Raw genomic sequence first — 13,376 nt, 5'->3', positions numbered from 1 at the left:
CAGATGTGATGGAGAAGACACAGGGGAAACTTCCCTGAGGCAGTCATGAGTGAGCGGAGAGCTGAAGAGGGCATCACTGGTTGGCAGGAGAAGGGAGTTCTTTTTTTTTTTTTTAAGATTTTATTTATTTGACAGAGAGAGACAGCCAGAGAGAGAACACAAGCAGGGTAAGTGCGAGAGAGAGAAGCAGGCTTCCCACTGAGCAGGGAGCCCGATGCGGGGCTCGATGCGGGGCTCGATCCCAGGACCGTGGGATCATGACCTGAGCCGAAGGCAGATGCTTAATGACTGAGCCACCCAGGTGCCCCAGGAGAAGGGAGTTCTGACAAGCATAAGGAACAGCATATGCAAAGGCCCTGGGTTAAGAGGCTGAGGAAAGGAGCATGAAGGCAGCCTGGCAGGAAGTCTCTCTGGAAAGGTCTGCAGATTTGGAGGGCCGCAGGAAAGGGTTCCTCTTCCTTCGCTACCCCTGCACCCAAACATTGAGGTCACACCTGCTAAGTGGACTGCTTTCCTTTCCAGGATGCCTTGCCTCTCCACCCTTACAATGGGGTGATACCTCATTAATGTGCTAGCTTGTTAAAGCACAGGATGCAGAAAGTCATCTCTCAAATCATGATAAAAAATTTTTAAAGTAACAGATTGGTACTTTTTCCAGCTCAGGAGCCTTTATGGGCTGGAAATTGGGTTATTTTGCTGTTTGGAAAATGAGAAAGAAAATTTGAGTAAACAAACAAACAAAACATGGAAGCCCTTTGTAAGCACCACATACTGACAACTTTCCTATTTTCCATTTTTGAATCGTGCTTGTTGCATGTTCTCTGACTTTGAAAACAAAGAAGAATGAGTTATCTTTGTCCTAAAGAGGCTTGTCAAATAAGGAGATGAGGGAAAGAGAAATTGTATTTCCTCCCACTGCTTTGCATTTATCATTAAATGTCATAAAATGACATTACAATGTCATATTGTAACTTGCAAGCTATTTCCAAGCATTTTCGTAAATTCCAGAGTCTGAAAGTTGCCCAGGAATGAAATCACAAGTCAGGGTGCCCACTAGGCTGACCAGGTAGGTGCCAAAACGGGTTATTATTCCTATGGTTTGCAGAAGGTTAATTATTCACTTCTCTTTTGTTATGGAAATTAGACTCTTTACCTTTGAGATCTCTAAATAAATCCAGCTAGAACCCATACCGGCTAGGATAAAGAACTTTGGCTTGAAAGCTTCATTCATGCTGCATGGGGGTATGCAGTCCTGGGAGCAAAGTACTAGTGCTTTTTGCCTGTGGCTTATTTTCGGCTCTGTGCCGTCTCATTTTGATTTAAATTAAGTGGGGAGGGTGGAGGAGCAGAGAGAAAATTGATCTTCGTCTTAGTTGGGTATTCACCAGTAACAAGTAAGCACTTACTGGTCTAATCTTAAATATATTTTTTAAAATAGGTTTCTAATTTTATTTGGCAACCTTTTCGCATCCCAAAGAACAATTATCACCCATCTTGGGTTTCCGAGCCTGTCTGTCCCACTTAGGGAAAGATTGAAGTTTCATAAACAATGGTTAAACCATTTCTTCCTGTGTTTTTTTTTTTTTCTCACTGGAATTCACTGTACCTCCCTAAGGCTCAGCTAAACCAAACAAGATCAATGAAATGTATTCGTGGTTCTAAATAAACTTTAGACATAAAGGATAATGCTATCCTGATGCCCCAGTCTGTCCTCAGAAAGCAGACAGGACCTGGGCCAGGAGTGAAGGTGGGAGGGGGCGGGTTAGGAATTGGTGAAGGAAATCCTTCCCGAATGGGGAGAGGAGCAGGGGCAGGATTCCCCTCCAAATGAAAGATGTCCCGGGGCGCCTGGGTGACTCCTTCGTTAAGCGTCTGCCTTCCGCTCCGGTCATGATCCCAGGGTCCTGGGATCGAGCCCCGCGTCGGGCTCCCTGCTCCGCGGGAAGCCTGCTTCTCCCTCTGCCACTCCCCCTGCTTGTGTTCCCTCTCTCGCTGTGTCTCTGTCAAATAAATAAATAAAATCTTTAAAAAAAAAAAAAAAAGAAATGAAAGATGTCCCCTCATCTGGTATGGGGGGGTGGTCCTTGGGGTATGAGCTCCCTGAGGAAAGGGGCTACACCACCTCCTACTGCCATAGCTACCCTAAGCTCAGCATCAGGGCCCAGATCTGTGAACTGTCAATGTGGTTGAGGTTTGCAGAGTCCCCGTGTCCCCAGACACCCCCCCCCGCCCTCCCTTGTGCCCTAGCACCCGAAACACTCTGGAGGTCACACATGAATGGCGAGGCACCTGTCCAGTGCACTGAGCCCCCTATGTGTGGCTTCCTTTCATCTTTACAATGACCGTGTGAAGCAGTTACTGTGATTACCCCCACGGTCCAGAAGCTTGGACGAGTTAGGAAATTTTGCCAGGGCCACAGCTGGAAACTGGCCGAGCGAGGAGGGGCCAGATGGTGCAGAGCCTGTTCTCTTGGCCACTCTTGATGACTCTGCTAAGTAGCAAGCTTTGTGTGAATTTAATGCTAGGGACTTGGATTTTCAATTGGTTGTGTGACCATAGCTAAGTCAGATAAGCTCTTGGACCTCCATTTCTCACGTCTTTAAAATGAGAAGGTTGGACTAGGTCATCAAAATACCATGTTCACTAAATAAATGCTTATCAGACAGTTACAATGACTGAGACATGGTCCCTGTCCTCATGGAGCTTGTTGCACAACTACGGCACATCTGTCGCCAAACAGTACCTGAGCGGTGCTCGGGAGTCCGCGCGGTTCCGAGGAGGATCAGGAGATAGCAGCCCTCACGGTACTACGGCCCTGACTGAGTGAGTGCAGGCTCCAGGCCCTGAAGACCGAGTGCTTCGCAGACATGGCTGCCTCGCTCTGCCTCATGGGGGTTGGCCTCCCCTCGCTCTCACGTGACAGACGAGAAGGCCAGGGCGCAGAGCTCTCCAGCATGCCATCTTGCTACAGCTTGGAAGGCTCGAGAACTGCAGTGCAACGGGTCTGACCCCAAGGACCCAAGCACCATGCTCTTCTCAGCAAGCTTCCAGGCTCTGGCTATTTATAATCTGTGGGAGCTCTTATTCCCACCTAGACTTGCAGTTCTTTCAAAGGTGAGGTCTAATGATAACTTGTGAGCAAACGAGAAAGGTCTTCCCACATTCCTTATGTTCACAGACGTGCCTTGTAGTATGGGTTTTCTGGCGGAGTAGCTTTCAAAGGTTGAACCTTGGAATCACCTGGAGTACTTATTAAAATGCAGCTTCTGGGGCGCCTGGGTGGCTCAGTCGGTTAAGCGTCTGCCTTCGGCTCAGGTCGTGATCCCAGGGTCCTGGGATGGAGCCCCACATCAAGTTCCCTGCTCAGTGGGGAGCCTGCTTTTCCCTCTGCCTGCCACTCCCTCTGCTTGTGCTCTCTCTCTCTCTCTCTCTCTCTCTCTGGCAAATAACTAAATCTTTTAAATAAAAAAAATAATAAAATAAAATGCAGTTTCTTGGGTCTCAGTAGTGGGTCTACGGAATCAGAAGGCCCAGGTAGGAGGTCCAGGAATCAGCCTTTCCAACAACCCCCCCGGGAGAGTCTTATTCTTGCTAAAATTTGAGGCTGCTGTCCTGGAGGGTCTGTCTGAGGCAGAACCACCTCGCCATATGCACTATATACATATGATTTCTCTCCAAATTCAATTCTGTGATCGTTTAAATTCCTGTGGTTTCAGTTCTCTGGCATTAAAGACAAAGCTGCCACGGAAGGCACTGCCACATTCATTGCCCCTGAAAGCCAGCCTTTGAGAGGAGAGCTCAAAGGTACTGCCTTTGAAGAGTCAAGCACTGGCTGAAAGCCCTCTTGTACCCGTGAGGCATAAGGGACCCTCTGGGATGAGATCCTGCTGTTAAGTCAGGTAGATGCTTTGAGCCGCTTGTTTTTCTTCTCTGGATCTTTACAGTTAGGACTCTGAAGTTCACAAACAGTCCCAGTGCAAAGAGACCCACTGAGCAAGAATTTTAGCCCCCCAATAAGAGCCTTCCACCCATCCAGTGTGGGGACCCCAGGTCAGGAGCCCTGATGAAGTCATGGCCCAGAGCCCCCAGCAGGAGGGTTTTGAGGGGCTACTTGCCTCCTCCCTGCCCCAACCTGGCCTCCAGTGCTCTGAACCCATGTTTTCTGATGGAAGATTCTGGCACAGAGTGTACACTGTGAAGTCAGACAGACCTGGCCTCAAGGCCAGGCCTTACCATTTACCAGCTGGGTGGCGTCACTTCTCTGAGCCTCCATTCCCTCCCGCATGGGACACAGAGCACAACACTACATCCCTCCTCTGCAGTTTATGAGCCTGAAATGAGAGGGTACACCCTAACTGCCCAGCACACAGTCACTGCTCCGCCCTGGGGAAGGGTTCTCGCCCATTTGCTGAGAAGTCCCCTGTGGCTCATGCTCCCTCCGCTAACCAACTTTGGAAATGCTGTGGGACTCCCCCTTGGCCACCTGCTGACTGCCGGGTCCTTCCAGGCCACAGATGTTGCCACGGGCATCTGCTTCTCCCAGGTTCACTCAGTTCCCTCCTTCTCCTTTGCTGTGTTTGGACTTTTGTGATCACGTCTCCATTCAACAAGAACACTTAGAAGTCAGGGCCCCATGTTGGGAATCCCGTTAACAATCAGGGAAAAAATTTAAAGAGTTGTTAACAAAGCTTGGGTATTAAAACTCCCATCTGTCAATGCAGAAAACTCACTCAGAACCTAACTGTTCTTACTTTAGAAACAATTGCAATAAACCTCAAATTAGAAGCAGGAGAGCTTTTAGAAGCAGGAATGCTGCCGACAATAGCACTATAATAGCACTATGACGATAACAGCAAGAAGAAATCTTTGGGACCTCAGAGCGAAATGAGAGACAGAGAGGGCGGGAGGGAAGTGGGGAGAGAGGGAAGGAAGAATGGACACAGGGACAAGACTTAGCAATCCCAGGTCATTCATTGAAGGACGGCGATTCTCTGCAAGGTGTGGTTGGGGAATGCTTCCTGGGAGTCCACAAGGTCAAACTACTTTTATATAGTACTCGGACCCAATATGCCTTTTTCCACTCCCATTCTTTCTATGTTTACAGTGGAGTTTTCCAGCGGTTGTGTCGCATGATGACACAGTAGCTCTGAAGGCCAATGGGATATGTGCCTGTGTATTCTTGTGGTTTAAAATTTTCTCAGCTTTAATTGTTAATACAGTCAATATTGATAACTATGATCCCCATAAAACAAAAGTTCTGTGGAGTCCTTGATAATTTTCTAATGTGCAAAGGAATCCCAAATCCAAAAAGTTTCAGAGCGATAAAACAGTCACTGTACCCCATAGCCTTGACATTCCCACATGATATCAGAGCAATGTCATGAATTTTCAAATAGGAACCATGGCTGCAGGCCACAAGAAAGCTCCCATCGTCCCCTGCGGTGCCTTCCCAGTAGCATTTACCATGGCCTCCCTCATGAGTTATTACACGTGTGTCTGTGTGTGTCTGTGTGTGTGTGTGTGGTATGTGTGAGAGAGAGAGACAGAGAGACAGAGGTAGAGCATACCCACCGAAACAATATCTTATTCATTTTCTAATCCCCTGAGTGGCACATCATTAGGGCTCAGTCAACACCTTAGAACTGAGTTACTGACTTTCAGTGTATCTGGTGAGGGTGCCGGAGAGGTTTGTGATTCCGTTTGTAAAGATTTCCTTTGCAACAGCTAAAATTTACCTAAGATGTTTTTATGATTTTAAGTGGTTTCCTACTTCAAGGAGGGAAATCTACCCACCCAGAAGCCTTGCTCAGGTGGCATTGCCAGCACTGGGGCTGTGGAGGCAGCAGGGCCTCCAGGTCCCTTGCACTTGGGCTGTGAGGTGAGTCGCGCCCCCTGGCGTTGTGCAACTCAACAGCTCTAGAAATCACACAAACGTGGCATCAGCCTGGCTCCACCTCTTTCACGCTGTGCAACCATCCCACAGCCTCCCTCGGCCTCAGTCCTCTTCTGGAACACAGGTATCCCAGGAGTACCTGCTCACAGATGAGGCGCCTATCTCAGTGCCCAGCACCAGAGAGAACTCATGAGGTGGTAGCTGACAGGATCAGCCTTTAGCTCATTTCCAACAAATTTAAGGTGATGATGGAATGCCACAGAGATATAGCCACATCACATTTTTTCCAACAAGTGCCACTATCTGTACATACAATTCTATTTTTTTAAAAGTCCTGGTGTGGTCATCTGCTCACGCCCTCTCTCATCAAATACATATGGAGCACCAGCACTGAGCAGGCCCCAGACTAGATGCGAAGGAAGTTGAGATTCCAAGGGCAGTCTGCCCTGTCTAGAGCCTCACAGATACTCACACAGCACAGATCAGCATGGTAAATACAATGACAGCCCCAACAGCTGACTTGGGGTGAGCACTTCTCATGCATGACCTTGGGGAAAGGCACTTCTCATGCATGACCTAATTAATCTTCACAGCAACCCTCTAAGGCAGGTGTTATTATGACCCCCTGTATGGAGGAGGAAACTGAGTCATAGGCTAAGAAACTTTCGAAGGTCCCACAATTAATGAATGGAGCCTGAACGTGATCCTAGGCAGTCTGGCTCCAGGGCTGGTTCTCTTATGCACGATATTACAGGCCCTCTACCACACGCAGACAGACCTTGTAACTGTAAGTCAGAGTCTGGTTGTTTCCTTAGGAGGGCCCAGGGTGGAGAGAAGCACATGGGGCTGGGAGTCCAGAGACTATAAGCCAAAGGCCTGGCTCTTCGGTGGCCTCTGTGTGATTGCAAGCGAGACACTTCTCTGAGCCTTGGTTTCTTCCTCTAAAAAATAGGTGTGAACATGGGGCCTATCTCAAAACTTGTTGGTGGGGTTGTATAAAATACTGCAAGGCAATCTAGTGAGTGAGGGAGTCAGGGCCAGTCGAGGCTTCACTGGCTATGTGACCCTGGAGGAGTTACTTAACCACTCTGAGCCATAAAATGCTTGGTAGTATATTTAAATGCGATTATAAGTATGAAGGGCTTAGCAACGCTCACAAGAATCATTCGACATGGTTAGCTTTTAGTATTCTGCACAAGTGACTAGCAAGTCACAAAGCAGGATAGTACTACTACTGTAACAAAGCTGGTCTAAGACGAACCAAGTCCCAAGTTACCCTTTGGGACAGGGACACATCAATGACGTCATGGTTGTGGCATGCTCCAGTCTTTAAAAGACCACGTGCCGTAGGGTTTAGCAAGTCTGTGTGGTCTCAACCAGCGGGATCAGCATCAGCCAGGAGCTCACTGGAAATGCAGAATCTCAGGTCCCGCCTCAGACCTGAGCCAACCTCTGCATTTCGATGAGATCCCCAGGTAATTCCTCTATACATTCAAGTGTGAAAAATGTTGGTAAAGCATGGAAAGACTGGTGATAACGGTTTGGGGCCTGGGGTGGGAAGCGTTAATGTTTAGTTTGGCTCCCACCAAGGCACCGGAAACAGAAGGTTCCAGAGATTGAAGTGTATGAACTGATGGGACAGGAAGGCTCCCTTCCTGCCTGTGTCCTGGATGGCCGGGGGCTCCAGCCTGGGACCTGCAACCAAGCCTCGAGCCACAGTGGGAAAGGACCCCTGGACCTGGACAGCCGAGGGCATGCTGGGACAAAGGCAGGCCTAAGAGCCTCTGCTCAGGCTGCCTGGGCTCAGAGTTGCCAGGCTGAAGCCGGGGGCGTCCGTCCTCAGGCCAAGGCCGTCCGAGGTCTGAGGCAGCGTGGGGAGGCCCAGAGGAACGTCATGGCTAACTGCTGAGCAGGGCTCTCCCTCGGAGGGTGGGTGGCCAGCCCTGGGACAGCTGTGGGAGGGCTGCTGAGGTCTCCGTGTTGCACCCCCCCTGCCCTCTGCCCCCCGCCCCCCGCCCCCACTGCCCTGGCCTCTGGTGGGTGGGAGCGGGGCCGGATCCTGACCCCAAGCCCCGCTGTGCTTCCTCCTCAGTGCTGGAGCAGCTGCTCCCTGAGCTCACGGGGCTGCTCAGCCTCCTGGACCATGAGTACCTCAGTGACACTGCCCTGGAGAAGAAGATGGCTGTGGCCTCCATCCTGCAGAGCCTGCAGCCCCTCCCAGGTCAGCCATCGGCGCTCCGCCCCCAGCTCCTCAAGAACCCTCAGGAACTCCCCAGGGCCTGAGGCTCGCAGAAACCGAAGCCTCACAGCGTGGGCACCAAACACGTCCGTGGCCTGGCCGGTGTCCTCGACCCCTTTGTCCTTCTCCACCCTGGCCGGGCTCTTCGTGCCCCTCCATCCTCACCCCACTAAAGCTCATGTCCACAGCTGCCACACCACCTCACACACACACACACACCACGCTCGTGCGCACAACGCCTTCTCACCGGCGTGGTACTCCCGTAACAAAGACCCACTCGCGTGACACACGCGGCACACTCGCCAACAGCACGCTCGCACATGCGCAGCTCACGTGACCAGGACGCACAGCACACCGCTCCCACCCCACGCACTCTCACACACGACACTCACACGCGCACACACACCGCACACACCCCCTGCGGGGGCTGCCCTCACGCGCCCCCCGCTAGCCCCACAGCCCCTCTGCCCCCCCCCGCCCCCGTCTATTCGGCAGCAAGACCTCCCCCTCTGCTCCCGCCTTTTCTCGACACCCCAGGTCAGCCCAGCACTCAGTAAACCCTGTGTCCCGCAGTGTTGTGGCGTCTGAGTGATGGGGGACGGGGGCGTCCCCACTGGGTGACTCTCGGAGCCTCACTTCTAGTGACAAAACAGGCTGATGTGATCAGCAGCCCTCACAGGACGGTGGGAGGGTAGTAGGGGCGGCAGTTTGCCAACGGTGCTTGGCCCTGTCCCCTGGCCGTCCCCGGAGCGCCTTACCTGTTCTGTTTTCTATGCTGGGCTCTGAGCATCCTTCCACTTGGAGAAGGAGATGCTCAGGAACGATGTAAAAATCAGAACAAAGCTTGAAAACCAGGGAACTCATTTAGGATGTGCACGTGCTTTGTCAACGGTGCCGTGTCCTGAGTGGGCTTGAGTCCCAGTGGTGGGACGTGGAGACCCGGCCGTCGTCAGAGTGGGCAGCAGCAGACCCCCCCTTCCTCCTCACTGCTGACACGCTCCCCCTCTCCTCACAGCCAAAGAAGTCTCCTACCTGTATGTGAACACAGCGGACCTCCACTCCGGGCCCAGCTTCGTGGAGTCCCTCTTTGAAGAGTTCGGTAAGCCACCCTCTCCCAACCCCAGCTGGGAGCTGTCCCCTCCCTGAGTGTACAGGCCCACTGCCCCAGTCTCCGGAAGGGTCCTCAGATTGGGTGGGGGCCTGGCTCTAACATTGCAACACTGAGTCACGTTGGGCAGGTCCCTTGACCTCTCTGGGCCCTGCCAGGTCTGAAAGTCTAGTCAAAATCTGTATGGTCACAGGAAGTCATCCCCAGGATTTGAGGAAAGGTAGGGAGGAACATGCAGGCCAAAGAAGGTGCTGTCTCTCCTGCTGCTCACATCCACTGGTGGTGGCCTCCTGACCCCGGGGTTGAGCCATCCAGTGCCCCAGCAGAGAGGGGAGCTGCCGGGGGCATCATGGGCGTGGAGCAGGCGCACCGGGTGGTGGGCAGGGTGTGTGAGCCCCCTGCTCCATTCCGAGGGAAGACAGCACTATTCCTCTTAAAGAAAGCTGCAGGTCAGGTGAAAGTTTCAGGGATGGAGAGACTGACGGAAGACCAGGTGCCTTCATAACCCACTTCTTGAAAATCTCCAAAGCACCACACGAGATATCATCTCATTTGGCCCTCTTGATAACCCTGGCAGACAGACAAGGCGAGGGATTATTGGGACTGGTTTACAAAGGAAAAGACCAAGTCTCAGAGTGATTAAGTCGCTTGCCCAGGGTTTCTAACAGAGGAGGTGGTAGAGGCCTCCTGACCCCAAATCCAGGCTTTTTCCCATTCTACTGTGCTCATCCCTGGCTTGCTCTGCCCCAATGGCCTGCCCTTCGGTAGACTGTGACCTGAGTGACCTCCGGGACATGCCAGAAGATGACGGGGAGCCCTGCAAAGGAGCCAGTCCTGAGCCAGCCAAGAGCCCGTCTCTGAGACATGTGAGTCATGGCCTGGGTTCCCACACTGTCCAGCCCTCTGTCACTCTGAAGTGGCCAATGAAGCTCTCCCCCCAAAGCTTGGGTCCCTCCTGCCTGTGTTCTAAGGGGAGAAACAGGTTGTGAGAACATTTCAGTGACTCATGATGTGCTCACTGCACCCGCGCTGAGCAGGGATAATGTGGTGAACTGATCTGTCCATTCAGGCACAAAGGACGTTCCCCACCCCAACTTCTCATTGCCATAATAAACGTGGAGTGTGGGGAAAGCTCTGGACCAGGGCTCGGTGGCCTCTGCCCTCCTCCTGCTGCCATGTGGTCTTAAACAAATCACCTCCCCTTTCTGATCCTGTTTTTCACTTACAAAATAAAGGTGTGGATCATATCTAGGGTCCTCAGGCTTCATCCATGGAATTAAGGCAAGGGACCCATAATCACATCAAACACTCTCTGTCAACTGCATAATTCACTGTCATCATCACCATCCAGTGGTACCAACTGTTGACCCCTTACTACGTCCTTTACGTGCTCACAATAACTGAATGAGGTTAGCACCACTGTTATCCCCATTTTACAGGTGAGGAAACTGAGGCTTAGCGTAAGTGACATGTCAGTGCCCACAACTCATAAGTGACAGAGCTTAATCCTGGTGAAGCAGGGGTGCCCTGGCCCCAGAGCCTAAGCTCTTAGCCACGAGGCCGTGCTGCCTCACTAAGTAACGTGTCTTCCATGTACTTGTCTTGCTGTTCCTCACAGGTAGGTAGATGTGGTTGCAGAGCATTGCAGAAGTCACAACAGTTTTTGATCACTGTGCATGCGCTTACTTAATCAAAAGCCTGACTACATCTATGTGGCACTCCACAAAACTTTTAGATCTTACGGAGAAGCCCTGATGCTGAAATAGGTCGGGCAAGAAGTAAGAGGACCAAGCAAACTCTCAGGGTTCCCACCTCTGCCTTCTGCCACCCTGTCAGAAGTTCCGGCTTCACCTTCAGAGCATGCATCCCGCCTCCTCGGGGCTCCTGCCTCTCTCTGCCCCAGCCTCCTTGCCGTCAGCCCACCCGCTCCCTCTGCTCTCCTGGCCTTCTTGGTCTTACGTGCCTCCTTTGTCCCACTTCAGGCAGCCGACCTGCCTCCACCGCTTCCCCAAAGGCCCCCGCCCGAGGACTACTATGAAGAGGCCCTTCCCCTGGGCCCGGGCAAGTCCCCTGAGTACATCAGCTCCCACAGTAAGTTCTGGTTCCCCGGGGGGACTCCTCTCCTAAAGCTCCCGTGTGTCCCGCTAGGGCTGGAGCTCCAAGCCCGGCACTGGCCCAGCCCTGCCCACATCCTGGGGAGGAGCTGCCTGAGCCCCCAGCCTCTCTAAGGAAGGCCTGGGGAGGCCAGTGGGCCTAGCCCCAGGGATCAGGGGCTTGGTTCCAGCCCCAGTTCTGTGCGGCCTTGGACAATCCCCTTCCCTACTCTGAAAATAAGAAGGGGCTGGATACATGCATATAAATGTGTGGGGACGGAGGTACACAGACGGCCACCGAAGCTGGTGCTCTCCCTCGTGCTCCTCCTCGGTGGACCCGGTGAACTGGTTTGTCCTTCAGCCTGGCCACACCTGAGAGGAGAAGTAAGTTATAAAGTGAACGTGTGGGGTAAAAAAAGCACGTGGCCAAAATCAAAAGGTCTTCCGATTGTGGGCACCCCAGGGAATTCAAATCTCTTAAATTGGCCACAAAGGAGAGTCTCTGGATTTGGACTCCTCTTTCCATGGGTTCCCTCGAGCACTGAAATAACCACCTGTTTTTTTGAGGATCAGATAAGTCACTGGCTTGGATATAGGAACTTAACATCACACACAAGAAACTATATTATGGTTTTTGGGTGACCCAGCATTTGTAGTTGAACTTTTATAAGATAATGTTTATGTGGGGCTCTACTCTCATTCAGTAGCACAGTGGAGTATTTTCCAAAAAATGAATAAAGTAGGTCTGTCTGTGCTGATCGGAAATGAATTCCAAGATACCTTCATTGATATAAACCTAGAACACAGAATACTGCCTGTTATATGATTCCATTTGTTCCTTAATGGGGTACACACACACTCATGCATTCATTTTAGCAATTTTTCTAGGATATGCAAGAAACCGTGAACAGTGTTTCCCTGTAGAAATCTGGGTGAAAGGAACGTAATATTTTCCCATTCATACTCTTCTGTACTGATTGTGCTTATCACCATGGGCATATTTTTTTATTGTAACAAAATATACATAACATAAAATGGACCATTTCAACCCCTTTAAACTGCCCAATCGGGGACATTTAGTACACTCACCGTGTTGGGCAGCCATTGGCTCTACCCAGTTCCCAGACATTTTCATCACTCAAGGGGGAAAGCGCATGCCCATTAAGCAGTCACTCTCATTCCCCTTTTCCCCTGAGCTTCCGGCAACCACCAATCTCCTTTCTGTCTCTATGGATTGGCCGATTCTGAATATTTCACATAAATAGAACCATACAATGTGTGGCCTCTGGTGTCTGGCTTATTTCCCTCAGTATAATGTTTTCAAGGTTAACCCGTGTCACTGCGTGAATCAGTACTCCTCTCCTTTTTACGGCCACGTCATCGTCCATTGTGTGGATAGACCACATTTTGTTCAGTCAGTTGGTGGACATTTGGGGTTTTTTCCTCCTTGGGCTACTGTGGTATATTATTTTTGGGATTAATCAACTAGTTAAAACAAAGTGAAATGGTGGGGTTGAACCAGGTGATCAGTGGCTCTCTTCAGCCTTGAGAGTCTTGCAGTCTGTGTTGCTGTAAGCAGCTGTTTGGATGTGAAGCAGTTGACTTTATTCTATTTTATCCACTTGAGGACAGGAGAGGAAGGTGAGGACAAAGTGCTGCTGGGCCCCGAATCCCAGGTCAAGCCCCTCGGCTGGGTGAGACTGCTCTACCTCCCCAGGGAGCTCACACTCCTCTCTGATGGGGCCTTGGGGATCCTGGGCCAGGAGGGAAGGGCGGGCCTCAGGAAGGGCCAGGGGGCTGGACCAGGGAGAGGGTGCCAAGCCCGCTAGGGAACATCCTTCCTCTGACACAGTGACCAGCCCGGCCAGGTATTCGAGAGCTCTGCCCCGGGTGTCCCCTCCCTCTCCCCATCACACCCCTGCCCCCCCGCCCCGCCCATCCATCTCATGGGGTGTTACCAGCATCTGAGGCCTCAGAGGACCTGCTGGGAAGGGCAGGTTCTGCTCATCACTTGGGAGACAGCACTTGGTATCCCAGTCGCTG

The 13,376-nt window shown here is 51.6% G+C and overlaps 1 protein-coding gene across 3 annotated transcripts in view; it reads left to right on the top strand.

Annotated features, from left to right (window-relative positions):
* AFAP1L1 (actin filament associated protein 1 like 1) overlaps positions 1-13,376 on the top strand; it is a 67,917-nt gene that overhangs the window by 18,829 nt on the left and 35,712 nt on the right. For all 3 annotated transcript variants that reach the window (XR_012377574.1, XM_073890883.1, XM_073890882.1), the window contains exons 2-5: positions 7,986-8,114; positions 9,148-9,231; positions 10,009-10,106; positions 11,223-11,331. Coding sequence is in view for 2 of the 3 variants with exons in the window: in XM_073890883.1 (XP_073746984.1) it covers positions 7,986-8,114; positions 9,148-9,231; positions 10,009-10,106; positions 11,223-11,331 (420 nt within the window). In the remaining variant the exon portion in view is untranslated. The remainder of the gene's footprint in view (positions 1-7,985; positions 8,115-9,147; positions 9,232-10,008; positions 10,107-11,222; positions 11,332-13,376) is intronic.

Source organism: Callorhinus ursinus, unplaced genomic scaffold (assembly GCF_003265705.2).
Source record: "Callorhinus ursinus isolate GAN/ISIS: 27379988/994484 unplaced genomic scaffold, GSC_fseal_2.0 scaffold3, whole genome shotgun sequence".
In the NCBI taxonomy this organism is placed as follows: domain Eukaryota; kingdom Metazoa; phylum Chordata; class Mammalia; order Carnivora; family Otariidae; genus Callorhinus; species Callorhinus ursinus.
Note: the sequence above shows the minus strand (reverse complement) of the source record. Positions and strands in the feature narration are given on the sequence as shown.